We start from the raw sequence: 25,642 nt of genomic DNA, 5'->3' as shown, positions 1-25,642 counted from the left end.
CATAATATACAATCAAGCCATATGCAAGTATAACGGATAATACAAGAAGAAAAATACCAGAGCGCTGAATATAGTGTTACAGCATTCTAGGTTACAGCTACAGAGAAAAAGTCCAAGGTCTGCAATGAGGCAGGTCGGAAGATCGGAACTATGCCCTCACATATGGGAGGACTGTTCAGCAGTCTGACAACAGCAGAGAATAAGCTGTTCCCTATTCCGGTGATACATGCTTTCGAGCTTTTGTAACTGCTACCCATCATGACAATGGCGGCGCTGCCCTAGCAGCTGCGGCTTACCTGCAGTCCATTTGTCTTTGTGTTTTTGTTGTTTTTGTTGTCTTAATTGTAGTTGTGATGTGGTGTTTTTGTGTTGTGTACTATGTGTGTATGTGGGGGGGAGGGGGAACTGTAAAATTGTAATATGTGTCCCTTCCGAACGGAGACCCGACCTTTGTGTTCTGGGCCGTGTCTCCGTTCCTGCTGCGGCCTACCATCGGCCCAACTCCTGGAGCTGGCGGCCTCCAGGGCTCCGGTTCGCAGAGCCCGCGGACCAGACTCACCATCAGCGGAGCCGGCCGTTCTCGGAGGCTGCGGGAGCGGCTGCGACTCGCCTTAGGCTCGGGCCGCGTGGATGCCGACATCGGGAGCTCCGGCAGCGGCAGCGTGTTCGCCCGCCCCGGATCGCGGGGCTTGGGTCGGCCCGCCGCGGATATTTCACCGTCCGGCGCGGCCTGAAATAGGCCACGGAATTTTCTCTGCTCGGCGGGGGCTTCAATGTCGGGAGCCCCGACCGCCCCGACTTACAGCGGGGCTTGGGTCGGCCCGTTGCGGACATTTCACCGTCCAGCGCAGCCTGGAACATGGCAACGACAACAGCCTGACCGCAGGAGAAGACGGCAGGGGAAGAGAAAAAGACATTCTGGCCTTCCATCTCAGTGAGGAGGGGACTGGAGGAGACTCACTGTGATGGATGTTTCTTTTTGGGGGGTTTTGTGTTGGTTGGGGTTGTGTAATTTGCTTATTTTATTGCTCTTATTGTTGGACTGTGGGTGACGAAATTTCGTCCAAAAAACTTGTTTTTTGGATGACAAATAAAGATATCTTGAATCTTGAATCTTGAATCTTGAGAAGAGGGAGTGATTGGGTCCTTGATTACGTTGGCTGCCTTCCCAAGTTAGTGTGAAGTGCAGATGGAGTCTGGCAGGGAGGCTGGTCAGTGTGATGTAATGGGCCACATCCATAATGCTCAGCAATTTCTTCTGACAGAGTTTTTGCCAAACCAAGCTGTGATGCATCCCAGTAGGAGGCATTCTACAGTGCATTTGTCCAAGAGTCATTGAAGACACGCCAAACTTCCTTAGTCTTCTGAGGAAGTGGAGGCGTTGATTGTGCTTTCTTGGCTGTAGCTTCAATGTGGTTGGTCCAGTACTTGTTGATGATATATGCGGCAAAGAACATGAATCTCTCGACCATTTGCAGTCGGCATCATTGATGCTGATTGGGGCTTGTACTCCACCTCGCTTCCTGAAGTCAATAACTAGCTCCTTCGTCTTGCTGACATTGAGAGAGAGATTGTTTCCTTGACACCATGTTAATAAGGTCTCTATCTCCTTCCTGTACTCCGTCTTGTCATTGTTCGAGATCCGGTCCACTAGAACGGTGTCATCTGCAAACTTGTAAATGGAGTTCAGGCAGAACTTTGCTGCACAGCATGTGTAGTTATCCTGGGACTCTAGCTTTCTCTGGTGTTCGCTCTTGGCATCCTGAATGGCTTAGTGAAGATCATAAGTAGATTTCTTATCATTCGACTTGAAAGCTGTGGACGTGGGCTTCACCTGGCCATCGGACATCAGAGTGCATGCATGGTTTCTGGCTGGGTGACACTTGCATTGTCACAATCCTCTACACACTTGCTGATGAACTCTGTGACGGCAGCAGCGTGCTATTTCAAATCTATTTCTTGTTTGACTCCTTCCCTTCAGAGTTAGCACAGCGGAGCCACATTTGGTCCCATTTGTACCCATTTTGATAATTAGTTGCACTCACACCTCCTTATAATTGTCTGCCACCTACACGTGCCTCACAGTTTCCACTTCTCCTGCCCAACTAATGGTGGTGATACATTTCTTCAAATTTTATTTAATCTTCTTTTTAAAAGTTATACACATGATTTAATGTTTCTGATAATATGCAGCTGCTACACCTTCAGAAAAGTTTGATAAAATTTGATAAGCTATTCATAAGATTTTATGAACAATTCAATAAAAAAAACTGATAAGGAATATTTCACAGAAACGATTTACCGGTGAAAATATCAAATGAATAATCTTCACTTTAATACGTGGTACATTTTCCTCACACCAAGGGGCGCTCAGTTGTCATATTGTCAGTGACAATGTAATTTTTGTATATTCACCCACTCACCTCCTTTTTCTCTTTTACATTTGTTAACATAACAATGGTGGCAGATTTCTGTTCCCATATCATTCGCCAGTAATCTGCTACAGTTTCTTCCTTGGGTCCTTTAGGGAAAAGAGATAGAACTGAATGTCTGCTTCATAAATCATTCTGAATAAAAGATACGGGAACAAAACCTCATGCCTTTAACTTGATAGCATTTTTACACAATCCCATTTTCAAATGAAATGATGGTGAACCATAAATTACCTAGACAAGGTATCCCCGCATGAAGCAACTCCTTTTAACACAAAATTTGCTAAAAGAAATCTGTGCATTTTTGAAATTCATCTTAAAACTAAAGTTTGTTTCTGTGGTTGTGCAATTTTCCAGCACACAGAATAAAGAGGTCATAGGTGATAGGGCAGAGTGAGGTCATTCAGCCCATTGTCTACTCTGCCATTCAATCATTGCTGATCTATCTCTAACCCCATTCTACTGCCTTCTCCCAGAACCCTTGACACCGGTCAACTGTATAGATGATGAGGAAGCCTGGAGATTCCAGTTGCTGGAAGAGTACAGAGCAAGTTCGAGAATGTCCTTATACTGTATGTCTTTGGTTTGCTCCTTTACATTTGAGGTGAAGGAGAAGCAAATGGCTACTGCTTGCCCCACTGATGGAATCACGATTTAGTGTAGTGGGTTCCCATTCTGGTTTGGACAATGGGGTCGCAACAATTTAAGTGTTTCCCCCTCCGTCCGGACACGAAAGGATGGGAGCCGGTGGTGTTGTAAAGGTCAGCGGACATAGCTTATTGTGAGTATGTGGTTATTAATCCATTGACCATTAATCAAAATGGCATTGATATGGCATCAAAAGTCACAACGTAATATTATATGTATTGAGATGCAATAATACTGATCCCTAGTGAATGAAAGGGTTCACGGTGCCTAACATTGCATCCCTTGTATTTATCATCTCCTGTTCCTAAAACCAATTATTATCAGTCATCTAAAATTTATAATGCTCCAATTACTGCACCTATCAATGATTTATATGAGAAAAAAATAACAAATTATATAACCAAAGCTTACCTTGAGCTGCTATGAATTTATTCTTCACTTTAAAACCCTAAGGGTGGAAAATCAATGTTTGTGATTAAAATCCTATGATACTACGGCCTTCCATGTACACACATCATGTAAGTTTTCTTCATTTATTGTAGACTTTTTTCCAATATGCCGATTACATTAAAACACATTGTAACTGGTTTAATATAGTAAATGAGCACTTACATCAACGTATGAGGCGTTAATGTAATCTGAGCCTGACACCCCATCTATAGCTGTCAAAGTCACTCTGAAATTGTCATCTGGAAGAAAGTTTACAAATCAATAATGTCAATGGTATTAAACAGCCAAAAATGAATGAATGTTATAATGATATAAAACAACTCCAAACAGTTGCCAAACTAATCGATTCAAACTGCTCCACAAAATACAATCACAAACAGTACATCAGATGTGCTCTCCTGATCAGCATGGATTGATGAATTTATCCCTCGTATATTGCAGCATAAATTTGCTACATATTCCACTTCAGACAGAACTCGTGATTGAGTCAACATTTCAGTGTGTTTAATATCCTGCGTCTACTGTGATTTTTGAATCCTTAGGTTACAGAAATCTAAAACTTCACAAGGACATAGAAGGTAAAGGCAACCAGTGTGAATCTGTCCAGTATTTTTAATCTGTCCGAGTATCTTCAGCAAGACCACGTATAAACAAGGAAAGTACATATTTTCTTTGTCAAATATCTTCATGTGCGTTAGTTCCTAATAATCATTCTTGATCCTTTCTACACATGTAAATCAATACAGCGAGAGACACTTAATGTCACCTCTTTCACATTTCTCATTGTACATTAATTAATTCATATCTCAACAGAGATCCTACCCATACACACGGATATACTCTATTTTCACAATACCGTGTAATGGGCAGAATGTAAGAATGTTCTGTGTTACATAGAAACATAGAAAATAGGTGCAGGAGTAGGCCATTCGGCCACTTCGAGCCATTCAATATGATCATGGCTGATCATCCAAAATCAGTACCCCATTTCTGCTTTCTCCCCATATCCCTTGATTCCGTTAGCCCGAAGAGCTATATCTAACTCTAACGAGAGATAAAAGGAAATAACTTTACCTGGCAGGATGTTGGGGTATCGGTTTTTGTCCTTATTCTCTTCTTTATTTGCTGTTATACAACTTGCTAATGATGTTCCAATTGGCAGAGACTGTGGCAAAACAGGCAAAGATTAGATGGACAGGCCAAAGCTGAGCATCTGGTAATGCTGCTGCCTCACAACTTCAGCAACCTGAATTTAATGCTCGTCTCTGCAGCTGTCCATGTGGAGTTTGAGTGTCTTCCACATGATGGCGGGGGGATTTGGTTTACTTACAGTGCTCCAGCTTTTTCCTCAAAGGTGTGCTGGTTGATAGAGAATAGTTTAATTGCCTACATAAATTGTTTCTAATGTAGGTGGGTGAGAGGGAGAATGACTTGTTGAAAAGTTGGATTGTAATGTGACTTGGCAGCAAATTTAGTTGGCTGAATTACTCCCTACATGGTACCTGGAAATATAATCATCACCACAACTGTGCTTTACTACAAATTTACTGTCAATCAAGAAGCCATTTACAATTTGTGTGTTGAAAGAAAAAATGGCAAACATTATTGCGCTTTTAGTATTGAGCTACTCAAAACCTTATTTGTAATCAAACTAATTATGGTGTAAAACAGCACTGCCCAGTTTTAGCAGGGTGAGGTTGATATGCTTCCATGTGCTACTCGGCCAAACAGCCCATTTGTATAGAGTAGATAATCAAGCAGTGAAGGAAGGATCTGCAGATGCTGACTTAAACTGAAGATAGACACAAAAAGCCAGAGTAACTCAGCATCTCTGGAGAGAAGGATTCACATGCAGTTCGTGGATTAATTTGCCAACATTAACCATCCCTAGTCTAGTGTAATGGTCGGAGAATCAGGGTGAAGCTTCCGTCTATGCGAGAGAGAATAATTTACAGGCAAATTAATGGAAAAGGGATTAACAGAATTGCTTTCTATACCAAAAGAATATGTGAAAAGATATATACAGAGATGTAGGGATGGTAAATATTCACCCGGTGGATTTTTCTCCAGGCTTTTAAACAAATATCTCACCCTGCTTTTGGCAGTTTTACAGAACAAAATAGTGCGATCGAGAACTCTCCATATGATAAACCTGTGGCCTCACACTCACGTTCACACTCACTCTCACGAACAAGCAAATACCTCAGTAATCAAAAATCACCCTCTGAGGTAAACGTTTTGGTGCAGCAGCCATTTCCAGCATTTGAAACTGTATTTCTAAACAGTTTCCACAGTTTAATGGAAAATCTTAGAGGTAAACTAACTTCGAAGGAAATTTGCAAAACTTCCTGTCAACTGAGGAAACAAGCTATGGAAAAACAAAGCTGTTCTCTGTGCTTGCGGCATTCCAGGCTGGAGCCAAGATCCGCAGTTCTATCAGATTAGAAAAGAATCAAAGAAAGACTCACATTGAACTCCTCCCGAAAGAGTTTGCCCTCATCAGCTGAGCGTTTCTGGACTTCATATTCCAAAGCTTCGAGTGGAATAGGTGGGTACCTCTTCGAAACCGTGGGCGATCTGTTAAGTAGCATCACAGTCTGTTGCTCTGCTTGGTGAGAAAGTGAATGAAAAAAGTTTCATGTAAGGCATCAAACTCAAGGGTAGGTATTAATATATCAAAGTTCATTTTAGTCACACAACAAAAGCAGAATCAAAATGAGTATATTAATCAATAACACATTAGGAACAACTTTTTGAGTTTACGCTGCGGTTTGCACAAATTTGACTGTACAACTCTTCTGATTTTTAACATAAAGTTGGTAGTTCAGGTTGAATTTTCCATTTGGTTTACTTATATGTGAAAGGGTAGCTGTTGGAGTTTAAAGTCAGAGAGATATCTACACTTGATTCAAGTTTAGACTTCCCATCATTCATAGAGACATGTCGTTCCATCCGAGGAACTCCATCCCTGTACATTGTACAGTGAGTATATGGAGCTCAGTGCAATGCCACCCTATTGTATTTGCATTTGATGGTACACATCACTGTCTTGAAATTAAAGTACACATTTATTGGTATGTTAAGTGGGTATCACAGCAACACAGCACCCAATTAGGTGACCCACAAATGAAGTGCAAAATCGTTAAAAACTCTGATTTAAAAATCATCAGGATTACTTTTACTGTGAATCAGAGAATCAGGTGGATTTGTGGTTATCTTCTTGTTTGTTTCTGCTTTGTTGTTATCTTCTCCCAGCTAACAATGATCTATTCTACATTTTCCTTGATCTGCATCCCCTTTGTCCTGGTTTCACACCTGGCACATCCTTATCTATGTATCTCCCTCTCCCCTAACATCAGTCTGAAGAAGGGTCTCGACCCAAAACATCACCCATTCCTTCTCTCCAGAGATGCTGCCTGTCCCGCTAAGTTACTCCAGCATTTTGTGTCTATCTTCGTTTTAAACTAGCATCTGCAGTTCCTTCTGACACAATCAGGTGGTTTGACCTGTCTGAATTGTTTCCAATAGCATGTATTTGCAGAAGTTACATTTGGCACAGTATTTTCATGTTGATCCTCGGAAATCAAGTTAGATGTTAAAGGGCAGCCCCCTTAGAAGCTACAGTCCAGTACCGTAAAAAAAACTGCCGGGAAGTGAGGGAAATATCAACATTGGACCTCCATGAATCAGTGTATGATGCTGCCTCAAAATGGAGTCAGGGATCACAGCACCTTGGACTGTGGTGTATTACATAGAAGTGCCAGTGATACCTATGTACTAAATTGGAGTGCAGAAAAATGAGTCTAGCAGAGTTTGTGAGGAAAATGTTTATGCCCCTGTTGCTGCTGGGTTTGCTCATTGTTTATTGTGAGTGATAAACGTAGGTCGCATTTGCACCATCAAATTCCCGTCAGCAAATGTGTCAATGTTTGCTGTGTCTTGGATGATGCCATTCGATGCACACCTGAAACCGGGCAAAGGTCAGCTGTGCTCAGATGAATTATGGCCCTGAAATACCCCTGCAATTTCTCAAAGGTCACTAATTGACCCAGAAATGATTATTGGCACAATCTAATGTTCACTAAATGCCATCCATGTGCAAATCTCTAAGTGTGTGTTCACATTGACAGTTTTCCTTGCTTTAGTACATTTAATGAGCTCCATGAGGAAGTCACCATTTTCCAAAACTTTATGTGAAGAGAAAAGGTTAACATTTCCTGTCATTTTTCTGTGTGTAATGGGGAGTCCTGCTAAATTAAGCACAAGAGTTGGTGGACTGGCTTAATGAGAAATAACATTTGGGGGATACAATTGGACTGGCTATTGCTGAATTACATTCAGGGTATATCGGCTACGTGAGAATTGTTCTTCGTAGTTATTTTGGCAAGCCAGTTTAAACCAAAGATACCAGAGGAGCAAGATGAACCACTCTGTCAAAATCGCGTATACTGAAGTGTAGTACGCAAAGGAGCGTAACGTTCGCCATTTTAGTAGGCAAAACCTGCTGATTGCTAGGCCTCTCACAGTGTAATCAGTGTTTTGGGGGAACAGTATGTGTGATGATACCATAAAAATGCAGAATATATCTCATCTATCAATACACAGATTTTGGTTATTTTTCTTTTTAAATGCTTCTGCAAGTTTCTGCCTACTAAAACGGCGCCATGACATATGTTGTTTTTTAGGGTCGAGTGGCCTATCTTGCTCTGCTCTATTATCTTTGGTTTAAACTGATCTGAATCTAACCAAACGGATCAGTAGCAACGCAGATCTGCCATTGCTGCTGCTCAGCCAATGTCAGGTTTTGACAATGAGAGTGCAGTATTAGCGAGAGATGTCTGTAAATAAATCCACATGCAGTGAGTTCCAATTTAGGCTATACCTTTGTGGAAGGTAAGCAAGGAGTTCAAATCCAAAGCTGTCTACACATGGCACCTAATTATCATTTAGGGGAAGCCCGCAGACAAAGGTACCGACTGCCTACCTGGGTTATTAGACAGCTCGGGAAGAGTGGCAAATAGCTTTGAATATGGAGGGAAGACATTTTTAAAAAGACTGCTTCAATTATTCCAACCAGCTCCAAGTGTTGCTGGATAGATCACAACATTGAAAATTCAAGAATAATTAAAGAGGTCAAAACCTGGGCAATGTGATTGCAGAGCTCATTGCCAGCAACATCTAATTAATATTACAATCTTAACTGTAAAAGCATGCTCTTTGTAGAATCCTTAATTTAGTATGATAGTTATCCTTGCCTCAAAAGAAGGTAAAGATTGGATCTGAGCTTGGTAGTGTCAATTAAACTTTTATGATTTTTCCCACGGGACTGAGCAATGAAATAAAATGAAAGATTTTATTATTAGGGATATGATGATTTCATCATCTTTTTCTCTGAAAAGTTTAATTTTTGTCACAAGCCTATAAAGTGTGTAATAAAATGTTAATTTGATCTCGGTCACATTTATACAATATATTCACTGACATCAATTACATGAACTATAGCCCTAACAAAAACCATGGTAAGAGAAATTTTGCATCGATCTTATTGGGGGGAAAATACAGAAAATACAGCTTTGATCATTCATGTTAATTTAAGGATCTCATTGTCCGACTCTGTCTTTTTCTCTATAAATCAGTTTGTATTCATGAATTAAGTTTCATATAGCTTGAAATTTGTAAGCTCATAAAAATATATGATGAAATGATACTGAGCAGTACATTTATCTACTTCAGAGATGCAAATCACGATGCTTTAGTTTAATTTAGTTTAATTTGTTTTGGTTTAGTTTAGTCACAAGTACTGAGGTACAGTGAATAGCTTTTGTTTGTGGGCTATCCAGTCAGAGAAAAGACTGTACGCGATTGCAATCAAGCCATCCAATGTGCACAGAGAAAGGATAATGGGCACAACAACCAGTGCAAGATAAATCCGATAAAGTCTTTGCATTAGTGACTGTTAAACGAGAGTAAGTTCAGAATTCTGCTTCACTGTTTGAAACTCACCACTGCTGACTGATACATTAACAACTATCAAACCATGTAGACCACACACAAACATATACACACACTAACATATACACACTGAGATCATTCCAACGGCAGCAACTTTGAGAGATGATAGAAGCTCACTTGTAGAAGAGAATCCTGACAATCATCAGTTTGGAGATCACTTAAGCAGCAATTGTATTCTATCTCCCTTTTCACATCCCATCTTCCACATGATTCAAAAATGCTACTCTTACCAGGCCAGCAGCATAATCAAGGATGAGTCACACCTTGGCCACTCCTTCGTCTCCCCTCTCCCATCAGGCAAAAGGTATATTTGTGAAAATGGACACTTCCAGATTCGGGGATAGTTTCTTCCCGGCTGTTATCTGGCAAATGAACCATCCTACCGCATTCAGAGAGAGGTCCTGAACTACTATCTACCTCATCGGGGATCCTAGGACTATCTTTGATCGGACTTTGCTGGCTTTGCCTTAAACTAAAAGTTATTCCCTTATCATGTATCTGTCCACGGTGAATGTCTTGATTGGAATCTTGTATTGCCTTTCCGCTGGCTGGTTAGCACACAACAAAAGCTTTTCACTGAACACGTGACAATAAACTAAACTGAACGAAACTAAACTGAGCCTGCTCCCTCTACTCACCATGACCACGTCTACAATTTTCACATCTCACTCAGGAAACACCACTGAGTTCAGCCCTGATATGTTGATGGCCTGTCAACACGGTATGAACCTACGGATGTGGGAAACAGAAACAGGGCACCAATTTCATGCTAATCATGAGAGATTGTACCTCATGTTTTACCAGAGTGACACTTTCTTGCACTAACCCCATAAACCTTGAGTTTGCTTAATATCCCAAACTCCAATAATTTCTATCTGGAATAGACTTAGTAACTGAGCATTCACAGCTCAGTCAGGTAGCTAATGCCAATGATTAGTTACCCTATTGGTGAAGAACTTTTTTCCTCACTTTAGTCATGAATGGCTGACATCTTATTTTGAGACTCTGATCCTTGGTTCTGGACAGCCCAGCCTGGGAAACATCATCCTTGCATCTATTCTGTTTAAACTTCATCAGAATTGTGTACGTTTGGATGAGATCAGCCTCATTCTTCCACAGTTGTGGCTCAGACTGCTTAATCTCTACTCAAATAGCAAACCTTCCAATCAAGGAATCAGTGCAATGAACATCTCTACCAAATGTGAATCCTTTCATGGGGAGGTGGGGGGGAGAGAACAGACTAAAACACAATATTCTAGGTATGAACTCCTGCATAGTAATGTGATTACAGATCAGCCATAATCTGATTGAGTGGTAGAAGAGGCACAAGAGCCAAAACACCTACTTTTGCTTCTATTTCTGATGTTCTTGTATTCTTATTTCACACCAATAGAGCTGTTTAAATGCCTTAGGTCTAAAGAGGAGCAGACTTCATTGTTATTCTGAACCTCCAAAGGCTTCAGAAACACTGGTCTCACGCCTCCTTTGTTTTAAGATGCACTCGAATGGAAGACTTTTATGTTACAACCATGAAGCCAGGGGGAGTAAACCGCCCCCCACCTCTATATATTGGCTACTTCCCTTTGACTCTTTCAGACGGATCTCGACCTGAAACATCGACTATGCATTTCCCTCCATAGATGCTGCCTGATCTGCTGAGTTCCTCTAGTTGCACTCCTTTTATTTCTAAAAATTCTTATAGGGTAGATCCAGGAATGGTTTTCCCCTTGGCTTGGGCAGAACCAAAGGTCACACTTAAAATAAGGGATTAGCCATTTAGGAGTGAGAATAAAATGTGTTTTCCAGATGGTAGTGTAACCCTTTTGGATTATCTTCCAAATGGTCCGTGAAGACTCAAATGGTCAAATTTCGTTTTATAACCTCTTGTTCAGCACCGTAACAAAGACATCCTTAAATTCTAGATAATCACCAGTTCATTGCTATCTGTTCTGCTACCACCTCAAAAAGCTCTGAGAGATTTATCAAACATTATCAAACATAGAATCTGAAGAAGGGTCTCGACCCGAAACGTCACCCATTCCTCTCCAGAGATACCTGTCCCACTGAGTTACTCCAACATTTTGTGTCTATCTTCAGTGTAAACCAGCATCTGCAGTTCCTTCTTACACAGAGAATAATACAACATGGAAACAGGCCTTTCGGCTCACCAAGTTTGTGCCGACCATCACTCATCCATTGACACAAACACCATTTTATTCTCCCCACATTTCCATCGCCTCCTCTTCAGATTCTATCACCCACCTAAACAACTGTGGCCAATTAATCTATCAAGTCACATACCTTTGGGATTTCATGAAAACTGGAGCTTCTGAAAGAAACTCGTGTGGTTACCAGGAGAATGAGACAACTCCACAAGGCCATACTGGTTAATGGAGCTGTGAGGTAGGTAGCAGCTGTATTAGTTCCACCACTGCGCTGCTTATCAGTTTAGTTTCATATATCGTTGGTGATAAATCACAATCCTACTATTACCTTCGAAGTGCCCAGTTGCCACTTCCTTAATTATTGATTCCAGCATTTTCTCTGCCATTGTAGTCATGCAAACAGTTATTGTTAACAGTTTTTGCTCTCACTCCTTCCTGAAATGGTGAGGGTTACATTTTCTACCTCCTAGTCTGTGCAAACAGTTCTCAAATCTGTAGGATTTTTGTAAAATTATAATCAGCACATGGGCAGCACGGTGGCACAGCGGTAGAGTTGTTGCCTTGCAGCATCGCAAACCCGGGTTCGATCCCGACTATGGATGCTGTCTGTACGGAGTTTGTAAGTTCTCCCCGTGACCGCCTGGGATTTCTCCAAGATCTTTCGTTTCCTCCCACACTCCAAAGACATACAGGTATGTTGGTAAATTGGAAAATTATTCCTAGTGTGTGTAGGATAACGTTAATATGCGGGTATCGCTGGTCGGCGCAGACTTGGTGGGCTGAAGGGTCTGGTTCTGTGCTGTATCTCTAAACTAAACTAAATATTCATCACCTCATGGCCATTTAATTTAGTTTAGTTTAGAGATACAGCATGGATACATGCCCCTGGCCCACCGAGTCTGTGAGGACCAGCGATCACCAATTAACCTGCAAACCTATTTGGAATGTGGAAGGAAACCAGAGCACCCGGAGAAAACCCACACGGTCACAGGTAGAACGTACAGACAGCACCTGTAGTCAGGATTGAACCCAGGTCTCTGACGCTGTAAGGCAGCAAGTCAACCGCTGCACCACTGTGACGCCCCTTCTTTTCTCAGGATGGATATGTCAAAGACTAGTGGGCATAGCTTTGAGGGACAACGTTTAAAGAAGGTGTGTAGGGCAAGTTTTTTAGACTGGGTGGTGGGTGTAGAGTTGCCAACTGTCCCGTATTAGCCGGGACATTCCGTATATTGGGCTAAATTGGTTTGTCCCATACGGGACCGCCCTTATCCCGTATTAGGCACGGGGGGCGCTGTAGGCCCGGACGCTGTAGGCCCGGACGCTGTAGGCCCGGACACTGTAGGCCCAGACACTGTAGGCCCGGACACTGTAGGCCCGGACACTGTAGGCCCGGACACTGTAGGCCCGGACACTGTAGGCCCGGACACTGTAGGCCCGGACACTGTAGGTCCGGACGTCAAGGCGCCGCCTAACGGAGATTGCATAGCAACCCGCCTCCCAGCCCGGGCAGCCACCATTGGTGGAGTGGGAGCACATGGCCACTGGCTGGGTGAGGTCATGTGGGACGCGGGGCGGTGACGTCACCTTGTCCCTTATTTGGGTGTGAGATAGTTGGCACCCTTAGGTGCCTGAAATGTGCTGCCAGCAAGTGGAATTGGAGAGGTACTCTGGTAGAGAATCAGCATTGATGAGAAGAGTTGAATGCCTCCTTCTATACTGTAACCTTTATGTGATTCAAATAGTGAGCCTTTCAATAGCTTGGGTGCAAGGAACATCCCTGGTGTAAAATCTTCCATTCTTGTGCAAGTCCACACCAAATCTGCACTATATTTCTGTGGTTTCCTTTCACTGGCAAGTCAGCAATTGGGTTCTGTACATAGATGGATGTTCTCCTGGCATGATCTGTGCTATGTGTGAGCATGTTTGTACTGCCAAGTGGGTAATCGAAGATCACATTATGTGTCTCAAGAACTATGGGGAAAAGATCACATCCTGCGATCGATTTCACATTCGACAACAACCTCCTGACACGTGCTCTGTATTTGAATTTCTCCTCTATGATCGTTTAAAACTTGTGCAGAAGTTTCAAAACAGAAAGCATTTCACAAAGTAACATTACTTGCTTGTAAAGGCACCTATTTTGTGCAGTTCACTTGATTAACTAGTGGTAGGAAACACTCTGTAAGGGCTGTGAAATACGATTGCAGGCCAATACTCTGTGGTTTGACATACAAGGGTTACACCGTGCACAACTTGTAGCAGCCGTTGTCAGCAATTCAATTTATATCCTAGCATTACTCATTATTATATATTCTAAATCCAGATAGAGAACCAAACTCACAATGTAAACTGAAGCACGTTTCAGCAAACAAAAGCTGGTATCAAACATCAGGCACGCCTGTATGTACTAATATAAAGAAAATGTTCCGGTTTTGGATCAGAAACTGTCTCAATAGACAATAGACAATAGACAATAGGTGTAGGAGTAGGCCATTCAGCCCTTCGAACCAGCACCGCCATTCAATGCGATCATGGCTGATCACTCTCAATCAGTACCCCGTTCCTGCCTTCTCCCCATACCCCCTCACTCCGCTATCCTTAAGAGCTCTATCCAGCTCTCTCTTGAAAGCATCCAACGAGCTGGCCTCCACTGCCTTCTGAGGCAGAGAATTCCACACCTTCACCACTCTCTGACTGAAAAAGTTCTTCCTCATCTCCGTTCTAAATGGCCTACCCCTTATTCTTAAACTGTGGCCCCTTGTTCTGGACTCCCCCAACATTGGGAACATGTTTCCTGCCTCTAATGTGTCCAATCCCCTAATTATCTTATATGTTTCAATAAGATCCCCGCTCATCCTTCTAAATTCCAGTGTATACAAGCCTAATTGCTCCAGCCTTTCAACATACGACAGTCCCGCCATTCCGGGAATTAACCTCATCATGATGAAAGGGCTGATTTTCAATTTTGAAGAAAGGCCTCTTCCTGAACTATTGAACTAAACATTTCTTTCTGTTTAACTGCTGGTAAACAAAATTGCCAAATGTTTCCTGTTTATATTTTGTATTTACACCAGAAATAAACTCCAATTACCTTGTTCTTCTAAAATACCATTTGGAATCTTCTTCTCGGCTCCAATAACCACTTCTTTTCTTCTCCTTTTCAATCTTAAGAAACACATAAACCATAAACATGTATGCAGCCATTTACGACTTTATTTAAAAAAACATTTGTTTTTAAGCAATTTTAACATGATTTATTTTGTAGCACATTAATTAAATTCATACACATTAAAATGATTACACCTAGACCCTTTTAATGTGGTGGCTGGGTACAAATGAAAAGTAAATTTCAACCGTAGGTTTAGAAAAGATGCACCTCTCAGAAAGTTAGTAGATGTAAACTGTAAAATATATTTACACGTTGATCGGTGGAAAGAGACTAACAAAATAAACCCTGTTGCTCTAAGATGCATGCTAAAGAAATAAAGTTTGAAATTTGTCTGTTAGGCCCAGCCGAGGTTCAACCTGCAGAAAAGGAAATGAGTAACTGAACTGAGATAGGAAGCAAGTCTCCACAAGCAACTTAGAACAAGTTGTGCTAACACTCGTTACCCCCGTGAAAGAAGCAGGAACCTTTTACAATTCTGCTCTGTCGCGTACAAATTATTTCTGTCTTCGGTGCTGCAAAAGCCAGTTTCCTCCAGACAGCTCCACTGCAGCCTCCTGGGACCTTATCTGCAGCATCAGTGTTTGAATTGGTGGGTTGGCCGTTGAATGTTTGCATTTCCTCTTCTGTCAAAGCTCGTAGCTTGAAGTGCTCCACCTTTTGGTGAATGTTAATTTTAAGCCCAGTTTCGCTGTACCTCTGATTAGTCATTAAGGGTGTAGGTTCTTTCCGTTTGTTTCTTGCGTTGGAACAAAAAACAATATAAGCATAAAACAATAAAAAATACAGGCATAGGGCATCATCAGCATCTCTGCACGCCAGTGGAAAAACTGTGCAAGCACATGTGGGTTATCTCACTCCATTACTCTACACTCACATCACTGTTATCATGCAGAAACAATTTGGTCAATGTGCCACAAGGAGTCCCGTCATTATTCAGATCTGAGTGCAGATTGCTGTCTGACTTCAATTTCATACAGTCAGATTAATAATCCAGTGCAGCTTTGTCCAGGTACATGTGGGTAGCCTGGCTGGTGTGGGGAGAAGCTGTGTGATTAACATGAACTTAGCATTCGGGCAGCACAGTGGTGCAGTGATAGAGCTGTTGTCTTACATGATCCTGACTATGGGTGCTGATTGTACGGAGTTTGTATGTTCTCTCCATGACCGCGTGTGCATTCTCTGGGTGCTCTGGTTTCCTTCCACACCCCAAAGAAGTACAGATTTGTAGGTTAATTGGCTTTGGTAAATTTGTAAATTGTCCTAGAGTGTAGGATAGTGTTAGTGTACGGGGTGGCTGCTGGTCGGCACAGACTCCGTGGGCTGAAGGGCCTGTTTCCCCACTGAATCTCTAAAGTCTAAAGTTTGTGGGTTAATTGGCTTTTGTAAAATTGTCTCTTGGGTGTAGGATTGAACTAGTGTGAACGGCTGATCGATGGTCAGCGTGGACTCGATGGGCTGAAGGGCCTGTTTCCATGCTGTGTCTCTAAGCTAAACTAAAAGGTGAAACATGACAGTCCACACTTTACAATCCGTCACATAATAACATTGTTCAATCCTGATTCCAACTAAATTGTCTGCAAAATCCTACATTAATTTAATTGAAGCTATCGGGGCGTTCCAATGCTTACAAACTGTGATGACATCAATCCGGCTTAGCAGCCAATCACATTGAAAGATTCTCATGGCCAGCAAACCAGGAAGTACAAAGTTATTGGAATAAAACCTGTACTGTGGCTTGCTCTGCATCAGACTCGACTGTGTAGGAAGGAACTGCAGATGCTGATTTAAACCGAAGAGAGACACAAAATGCTGGAGTAAATGCTGGGACAGGCAGCATCTCTGGAGAGAAGGAATGGGTGACGTTTCAGGTCGAGACCCTTCTTCAGACAAGTTAGGGAAAAGGGAAACGAGAGAAATAGACGGTGATGTGGAGAGATAAAGAACAGTGAATCAAAGATATGCAAAGAAGTAACGATGATAAAGGGAACAGGCCATTGTGCCCATTTCTGTGCTGCGTATTCTGTCGAACTATTGACAATTCCTTTGGCTGTCGACGCTTAACCTGACAGCTGTGACCTTGTCTGCCATCTCTGAATGAGTCATATGAAAATACAAGCCGTAATCTTCCAGCTACGGAGAAGTGACGCATCTTAAAAACTGTATCCTCTAATAATGGGAGAGGGAATGGTTACACCAGAGGTGTAGGAAAATAACTGCAGATGCTGGTACAAATCGAAGGTATCACAAAATGCTGGAGTAACTCAGCAGGCCAGGCAGCATCTGGGAGAGAGGGCATGGGTGGCGTTTCGGGTCGACACCCTTCTTCAGTCTGAAACGTCACCCATTCCCTCTCTCCTACATGCTGCCTGACCTGCTGAGTTACTCCAACATTTTGTTACGCCAGAGGTTGTGGCTGTTCTGTACCGCAGGCTGCCACTCTCTGGGTCACACAAAATTAACAAGTAATCATTTCATCTGAAAGAGAGGGCAGTGGGTCTCAAGTTTTGCAATATTTTTCTTCTTAGCTGTCCCCTGCGTTCGGGGATAAATTACTTCCACTCTGGTTTTCCGGGTTCTAAGGTGGTGAACATTGCCAAGATGGGAAACTGACACCCTTCTACAGATGGGATGAGCAGCAGCTGCTGAGACAGGGGGGTGGAAAGTTTATGACGTGGGTCATTCCACCGGCCACTTACTCATGGCCTCTCATGCTTCTGACGCATTGCCTCAAGGTCTTCAAAGCCACCTCGAATTCTCCTTCCCCTCATGGGGCAGTCGTGGGCCAGAGATACCTGGGAAAGTGTGGGGATGTTTCATTTCTTCAGAGGCTCTTTCTTCACAGAGCGCATATTTGAATAATTTCCTGTCCACGTTTTAGTCTCTTCCACGATAAAGCTCAGAATCGAGCCCAATCAACTCCCCCCCAGGCCTATATCCACCTGCCAAGCTTTTTTCCTGCCCCTCTCTTCCAGATTTCTTTCCCCCCACAATCAGTCTGAAGACATTGACCTGACCCAAAACATCACCTATCCATGTTCTCCAGAGATGCTGTCTGACCAACTGAGTTATTCAGCACTTGGTGTTTTTTGTCGCAGAACAGTGTACCAGTTTCGGCAATCTATAACAGTATAACAAAACTTTATTGTCATTCGGTATAAATACCGAACGAAATTTCAGCAGTCACAAGACACAGCAAAAAAGAAAAGAACACAGGACACACGACCCCAACACAAACATCCATCACAGTGACTCCAAACACCCCCTCACTGTGATGGAGGCAACAAAACTTTCCCTCTCTTCCCCCCGCACCCACGGACAGGCAGCTCGACCCCTACCGAGGCAACCGACACGCACAGCCCCCGCAAGAGGAGGGAAGGCCCCGCGGCCGAGCCGCCTCGGGCACCGAAACGTCCCGCGGCCGCACCGGGCGATGTTAAGTCCAGCGGCCGAGCCGCACCAGGCACCGAAACGTCCCGCGGCCGAGCCGCGCTGGCGATGTTAAGTCCAGCGGCCAAGCCGCGCCGGGCACTGAAACGTCCCGCGGCCGAGCCGCACCGGGCACTGAAACGTCCCGCAGCCGAGCCGCACCGGGCACTGCAACGTCCCGCGGCCGAGCCGCACCGGGCACTGAAACGTCTCGCAGCCGAGCCGCGCCGGCGATGTTAAGTCCCGCAGCCGAGCCGCGCCGGGCGATGGAAGGCCCCGCGGCCGCGCCGGGCGCTGAACCGTTCCGCGGCCGAGCCACACCGGGCGATGGAAGGCCCCGCGGCCGAGCCGCACCGAGCGCTGAACCGTCCCGCGGCCGTACCGGGCGGTGGAAGGCCCCGCGGCCGAGCCGCGCCGGGCACTGTTAGGTCCCGCGGCCGAGCCGCGCCGGCGATGTTAAGTCCAGCGGCCGAGCCGCGCGGGGCGATGGAAGGCCCCGCGGGCGAGCTGCGCCCCGGGGAAGAGACCTAATAAAAGAAAGGTTTCCCCCGCCCCACCCCACCCCACCCCCCACACCACCCCCGCCCCCACACATACACAGCCAAAAACAGAAACAAAAACCATCCTAACACCGACACAAACAAAAAAAAGAAAAAAAGACAAACAGACTGCCAGAGAGCGCAGCCGTTAGGCGCAGCCAACTCCTCCCACTAGTTTTGGGTATATGAATATGTCTCAGATGACTGTGTAGAAGCAAGGATGTCAGCCTAGGAGAGGACACTGACATGGGAATTTAGAGGATTTTGTGTAGACAGGCAACAAAATTAATTTTCAAATGAATGACATGCCCCAAAAGCAGTCATTTCCTCGCGCCACCAGAGTAAATTGGACAGGAAGACCTTGCTGCATTTTTAGTGGATATATAAATGAATTTGTAGTCAAAATATTATCTTCTGACGAGCAGTGGAGGAGCTGAGCATCTACTTCTATGTGAAATGTCCACTCATATTCCTTCCTCTAGCTTCACATTTCACACCACTTCTCTCCTTATTTCATACTCGTTGTCTTTTCATCGCAGGCCTTTTTACAACCATCTTCGAATCAAAACGCCCCCCTCACCTGTATCCATCCACCTATCACTTGCCAGGCTTCGCCCTGCCCCCAACCAGTTTTCTCTCTCTTCCCTCCCCCCACTCCATTAGTCTGAAGAAGGCTTCCAACCCAGAAAGTCATCCACCCATGTTCTCCAGAGATGCTGCCTGACCATTGAGCTACTCCAGCACTTTATGCCTTCAATGCTAGATAAGTTGAATAACGATAGCATTCTCCTGGATGGGCTTTATTTCTGCACAATCCATTTGTCCGCTTATCTACACCAGGCCTAGTTCTCTGCTCTTCACAGGCCTAATGTCCGGTATTCTAATGCTTCAAATGTATTATTCGCATCTTCTTCTCTAAATCCCTTCACAGCCTCCTCATTCCTTATCTGCAAACAACCAATCGCAAATCTCTTCCCTAAATCTCTGTCCCACCCCATTTTTTTCTTGTCTTTCAAAGTCGTTTCCATTTCATTGGCTACAGTCTTGCTTCACTCTCCTCATATCTCCTCCTATAAATCGAGCTACATTTTTCTTGTGCGTCTGTTCTGCAAAGGGCCATTTTTACAAATTAAAGGTCGTGTTGGCGTAACTCAGCGGGTCAGGCAACATCTCTGGAGGACGTAGATATTCTCTTGGGCAACTTCTCCAGAGATGCTGCCTGACCCACTGAGTTACTCCAGCACTATGTGTCTTTTGTTTTGTAAATTAACATCTGCAGTTCCTTGTTTCTAAATGTTATTGTTCTAACTGTTACCCAATCTCCATTATCTGCTTATGCAGGACTACTAGATGCCACATATTTTTTTAAATTTCACACACAAGGATTTAGATTCATCATGCAATAATCATGGGGAATTGCAGCCTACATGTGATCCTGTAAACCAAATGTTCAGTAATAGTGTGGACAATTAATTGATGGAGTCAAAAGGAGATTTTTATTATGGCTCAGTGTGTTGACAAACCAACAAGAGAACAGTGTTTTGCAATGAGAAAGGGTTAATTAAGGATTGATACTTAAGAAGCTTTAGGTTACCGTGATCATAATATGATAGAATTTTGCACAAGTGATTTTGTTTAATCTGAAACCAGGCTCTTAAATCTGAATAAAGCAAATCTGAAAGATATGATACAACTAACGTTGGTGGTTTAGAAAATTACATTAAAATATATGACTGTCAACAAGCAATGGCTAATACTTAAGGAACCATTTATAAGTCACATATGTGCCTTTATTGTGTTGTATTGTATTGTAACTAATTTATTAGCCAAGTATGTCAAAACATACAAGGAATTTGCCATACAGTCATACCAAAAATGCAACAACTACATAAAAATTAACATAAACATCCACCACAGTGCACTGTGATGGAAGGCAATAATGTATTATCTTCTTCCCTCCTTTTTTTTCTCCCGCGGTCGGGGCAGTCGAACCATCTGCAGTCGGGGCGATCGAAGCTCCCACGTCAGGGCGATCGAAGCTCCTGCGATCGGGGCGGTCGAAGATAGACAATAGACAATAGACAATAGACAATAGGTGCAGGAGTAGGCCATTCAGCCCTTCGAGCCAGCACCGCCATTCAATGCGATCATGGCTGATCACTCCCAATCAGTACCCCGTTCCTGCCTTCTCCCCATACCCCCTCACTCCGCTATCCTTAAGAGCTCTATCCAGCTCTCTCTTGAAAGCATCCAATGAACTGGCCTCCACTGCCTTCTGAGGCAGAGAATTCCACACCTTCACCACCCTCTGACTGAAAAAGTTCTTCCTCATCTCCGTTCTAAATGGCCTACCCCTTATTCTTAAACTGTGGCCCCTTGTTCTGGACTCCCCCAACATTGGGAACATGTTATCTGCCTCTAATGTGTCCAATCCCCTAATTATCTTATATGTTTCAATAAGATCCCCCCTCATCCTTCTAAATTCCAGTGTATACAAGCCCAACCGCTCCAGCCTTTCAACATACGACAGCCCCGCCATTCCGGGAATTAACCTAGTGAACCTACGCTGCACGCCCTCCATAGCAAGAATATCCTTCCTCAAATTTGGAGACCAAAACTGCACACAGTACTCCAGGTGCGGTCTCACCAGGGCCCGGTACAACTGTAGAAGGACCGCTTTGCTCCCGAAGTCGATCCCTAACCACGAGCTCCACGATGTTAAGTCCACAGGCTCCAACGGTGGGAGCTACCAAAGTCGATTGCCAGCAACAGGCCGCCAGCTCCACGATGTTAGGCCGGAGTGCGGACGGAGATACGATATGGAAAAAATTGCATCTCTGTCGAGGAAAGAGATTAAAAACAGTTTCCCCCCCACCCCCCACATAATACAAAACTAAAGATACACTAAAACCTACATTTAACACCAGACTAAAAACAACAAAAGAAGAAATGGACGAGACAGACCGTTGGCGTGGCTGCCATCATACGGCGCCACCTGGTGGCAACAGAAAGGGGAAAAATGCTCCAGTCATCACCACAAGTGAAACTTAAGGTAGTATTAGAGTTATAGAGTCATAGATTCATACAGTGTGGAAACAGACCATTTGGCCCAACTTGCCCACACCAACCAACATGTCCCAGCTACACTAGTCGCACCTGCCTGCGCTTGGTCCATATCCCTCCAAACCTGTTCTATTCATGTACCTGTCTAACTGTTTTTTAAATGATGGGATAGTCCCAGTCTACCTCACCTGGCAGCTTGATCCATACACCCACCACTCTTTGTGTGAAAAAGTTACCCCTCAGACTCCTATTAAATCTTTTCCCTTTTACCTTGAACTTATGACCTCTAGTCCTCGATTCCCCGAGTCAGGGCAAGTGACTCTGTGCATCTACCCAATCTAATCCTCTCATGATTTTATACACCTCTATAAGATCACCCCTCATCCTCCTGCGCTCCAAGGAATAGAGACCCAGCTATTCAACCTCTCCCTATATAGCTCACACCCTCTAGTCCTGGCAACATCCTCGTAAATCTTCTCTGAACCCTTTCAAGCTTGACAATATCTTTCCTATAACATTGTGCCCAGAACTGAACTCTTTCACTGAACACAATATTCTAAATGCGGCCTCACCAACGTCTTATACAACTGCAACATGACCTCCCAACTTCAATACTCATTAGATTAAAGGAAAAAGCTCTTTAAATGTGGTTCAAAATAAGTAGCAAAACTGATGATTGGAATATTTCAGAACACATCTGAGGATCGTCATTGAAATAGGAAGAAAAAATAAAATACAAGAATATTCTAGTGAGAAAAATGACCATAGATTATCCGAACGCCTTTATACATGCAAGGAAAAGATTGCATCTGGAGAATTATGCAAGGAAAAGATTGCATCTGGAGAATTATGTCCAGATCTGGTCTCCCTACACTCGAAATATTTGCAATTGAAGGAGTGCAGTGACGGTTCACTAGATTGAATCCAGGAATGCAAGGTTTAATGTACCGGGAAAGATTAAGCAGACTAAGATGATGGTCCAGAGTTAAGAAAAATAAAAAGTTACTTCAATACAATGTATTGCATTCCTACAGAGCATGATGGACGAGATGCAAGGATGAGGTTCCACTTGAAGCTTCGAGAACCAGGTGCCTTACTTTCAAACACTGGGACAGGGATGAGAGAGAACTTCTTCACCCAGGCGGTGGTGAGTCTTTGGAATTCTCCACTCAGGAGGACTATGGAGGCTTAACTGACTGTATTCAATTAAGAGATTGATAGATATTAAGGGAATAATCAGATAGGGGATGGCACAGTGGAAAAAGATCATACTGACTGATTGCTGGACCAGGCACATTGGGCCAAATGACCACGACCACTTCAAAGTCTGATACTCTTAATTTCTTATTTCACAACAACCTGGCATTGAGAACATTTTCAAATGCCGACTAAACTGTTTGAAAGGACAAGCCTTTATTTTACTTCCGTTTTTGGTCTAAGGAGGCAGCAGAAGTGGGTCAACCCTCAGTGCTACTCTCAACCTCCAAAGGCTGCAGAGACACTAGTCTTATGCCTCCCAAGTCCAAGATGCCCCTGGATGGAATTGAAACATTTGTGTCCTGACCATAGCACACCAGGGAGTAACTCAGTATGATTTCATGAATTAATAATTATTTTGGACTCAATTTTAATTCAAATGCTGGTCCATTTAGATAAAATATTCTAGGTCTATATAGATTTCAAGAAATCTACTGTATCAGCAAGTGGGAGAATGCCAGATGATGTACAGGAAGCATTAAACTCCCCTATCAGTACATCAGGATAAATTTAAAATGATTGGCAAAAAGATTTGAGAATAATGCCTTCACCATATTACTTTATAAAACTCAAAAACAACTTATTAATGCTTTACAATGGGGAGCTTAGTATGAGATCGCCATGTAATATGCGGTAACATTCAGATTGCATAAAAATTCTTAGCCCACAAGATGCAAAATATTTTCCATCAGATACATAATCACATAAATTGTAACTTCAAAAAAAATCCAAAACCTTACCTCAGGTAAAGAATAGCTCCGATTAAAATCACTATCAATACTGGCACGATCACATATGCAGCAACGTATGGATCTGAATAGAGTTAAACATTTTTGAAAACAAATTTAGATGCATTAAAATCACACAATGTGTTTTTTTCAGTAAGTGTAGAACTTGACACATGCCCCAACCTGATACATTGAGTCTGAAGAAGGGCCAAAACCCAAAACATCACATCCATGTTCTCCTGACCTACTGCCTGACCCCCTGAGATATTCTAGTTCTTTGAGGTTTTTTTTTGTAAACCAGCACCAGATTTAGTTGTTTGAAGTAAGAGTGAAAGTTAATCCTCTCCCAATTTGTTCCTTGCCAGAAGACATGCACTGCCACGGGAATACAGGGAACCTAAAGTGACGTTGTTTGTTAACCTTGACTGTTCACCTTGTGAGCTCACACAGTGGGTACCAATGGGTTATCTGGCTGCAGAGGACATCACCATTGGTCTTCATCTTGTCCTGATTATAAGCACACACATTCCCACAGTGATCACCAGGCAGTGATTTGGAACAAGAATCACATTTAGCCTGTACGTTTATGCTGAGCACACTTGTATCTCTGCTCCTCAGATCAACTGTCAGAGCTTAGAAAAGGTTCCTAAATTACACGGATGATGGGGTATGGAATTTTTCTTTTCCTGTCACTATATTTTTAAGTGGGAATGAGCTGAGATGAAAATCGCGAACAAGATTTGCAACCAACTTGCTGTCATTTCATGTTATATGTGGTTTTTCAAGGGCTCATGAGTCACCATGACATTTGTGGTGTTGTTGGTATACAGCAGAACAAATTCTACAGCTGACCACTAATCTTCTTTGACAGATTCTGACTACCAATTTTCTTTTCTTCTGTGGATCCCAGAGGAACAATATCATATTTCCTGCTACCTGTTCCCCACAGTTACTCTTACAAAACACTGCCTCCCCTCATCTCATTATTTTCTACAAAAGTGCTGCGATCCCTTCCCCGGTCCAATTAGTGGTTTTGCGTGTGTTCTTTGGCGGTGATATTCAATCGCATGTCAGCTCCAAGATGCAAAGTGTGATAGGCTTTACATAAGAAGAGTCATGCAAGGGCTACCCTTTGTGATCCAAAGCACAGAGGAGAGATCATCAAAGAAATTAATTTAGGAGCAAGGATGGACAAGATTGCGGTTTGGGAGAAGAGGAGTGAAACTATCACCTGGGGAGGGAGGGAGGGAGGGAGGGAGGGAGGGAGGGAGGGAGGGAGGGAGGGAGGGAGGGAGGGAGGGAGGGAGGGAGGGAGGGAGGGAGGGAGGGAGGGAGGGAGGGAGGGAGGGAGGGAGGGAGGGAGGGAGGGAGGGAGGGAGGGAGGGAGGGGAAGATAGGGATGGCACAGTCATAGGGAAAGAAAGACAGCTGGAGGATGGAGTTGCCAGTTAAGGAAATTATCATTGAGGTCAATTGGAGAGATGATCAGAAACATGTCAGTGTAGCGTGAGGCAGGGTTGGTTGGGGAAGTGATTGGGCAAGGACAATGGCAGCAAAAGTGAGCTGGAAATGGATTGCGGATGGAGACACTTAGGGAAAAGACACTGAAAATAAACCTACCAGAAAGAAGATGGTCATCTCAAAGTTCCCCAGTGGTGGACCAAGTGAAGTGAAGCCAAGCCCCTAATAAATTGGCTGCATTTATCCATTAAAGGTTGCTTTACTAGACCATTCATCTGATTTCAAGCTA

The 25,642-nt window shown here is 43.4% G+C and overlaps 1 protein-coding gene across 3 annotated transcripts in view; it reads right to left on the bottom strand.

The window, feature by feature from the left end:
• Positions 1-25,642, bottom strand: part of ptprea (protein tyrosine phosphatase receptor type Ea) — a 250,125-nt gene that overhangs the window by 30,168 nt on the left and 194,315 nt on the right. For 2 of the 3 annotated variants that reach the window (XM_078413639.1, XM_078413640.1), the window contains 7 exons: positions 23,905-23,977; positions 14,802-14,875; positions 5,999-6,138; positions 4,605-4,695; positions 3,693-3,769; positions 3,492-3,528; positions 2,424-2,521 (listed from right to left, as the gene is read on the bottom strand). In XM_078413639.1, the coding sequence (XP_078269765.1) occupies positions 2,424-2,521; positions 3,492-3,528; positions 3,693-3,769; positions 4,605-4,695; positions 5,999-6,138; positions 14,802-14,875; positions 23,905-23,977 (590 nt within the window). The remainder of the gene's footprint in view (positions 1-2,423; positions 2,522-3,491; positions 3,529-3,692; positions 3,770-4,604; positions 4,696-5,998; positions 6,139-14,801; positions 14,876-23,904; positions 23,978-25,642) is intronic. The other variant, XM_078413641.1, reaches the window with a different exon arrangement.

This window comes from Rhinoraja longicauda, chromosome 16, assembly GCF_053455715.1.
Source record: "Rhinoraja longicauda isolate Sanriku21f chromosome 16, sRhiLon1.1, whole genome shotgun sequence".
Lineage (NCBI taxonomy): Eukaryota > Metazoa > Chordata > Chondrichthyes > Rajiformes > Arhynchobatidae > Rhinoraja > Rhinoraja longicauda.
The sequence above is the reverse complement of the archived record's forward strand: the minus strand, read 5'-3'. Positions and strand labels throughout refer to the sequence as shown.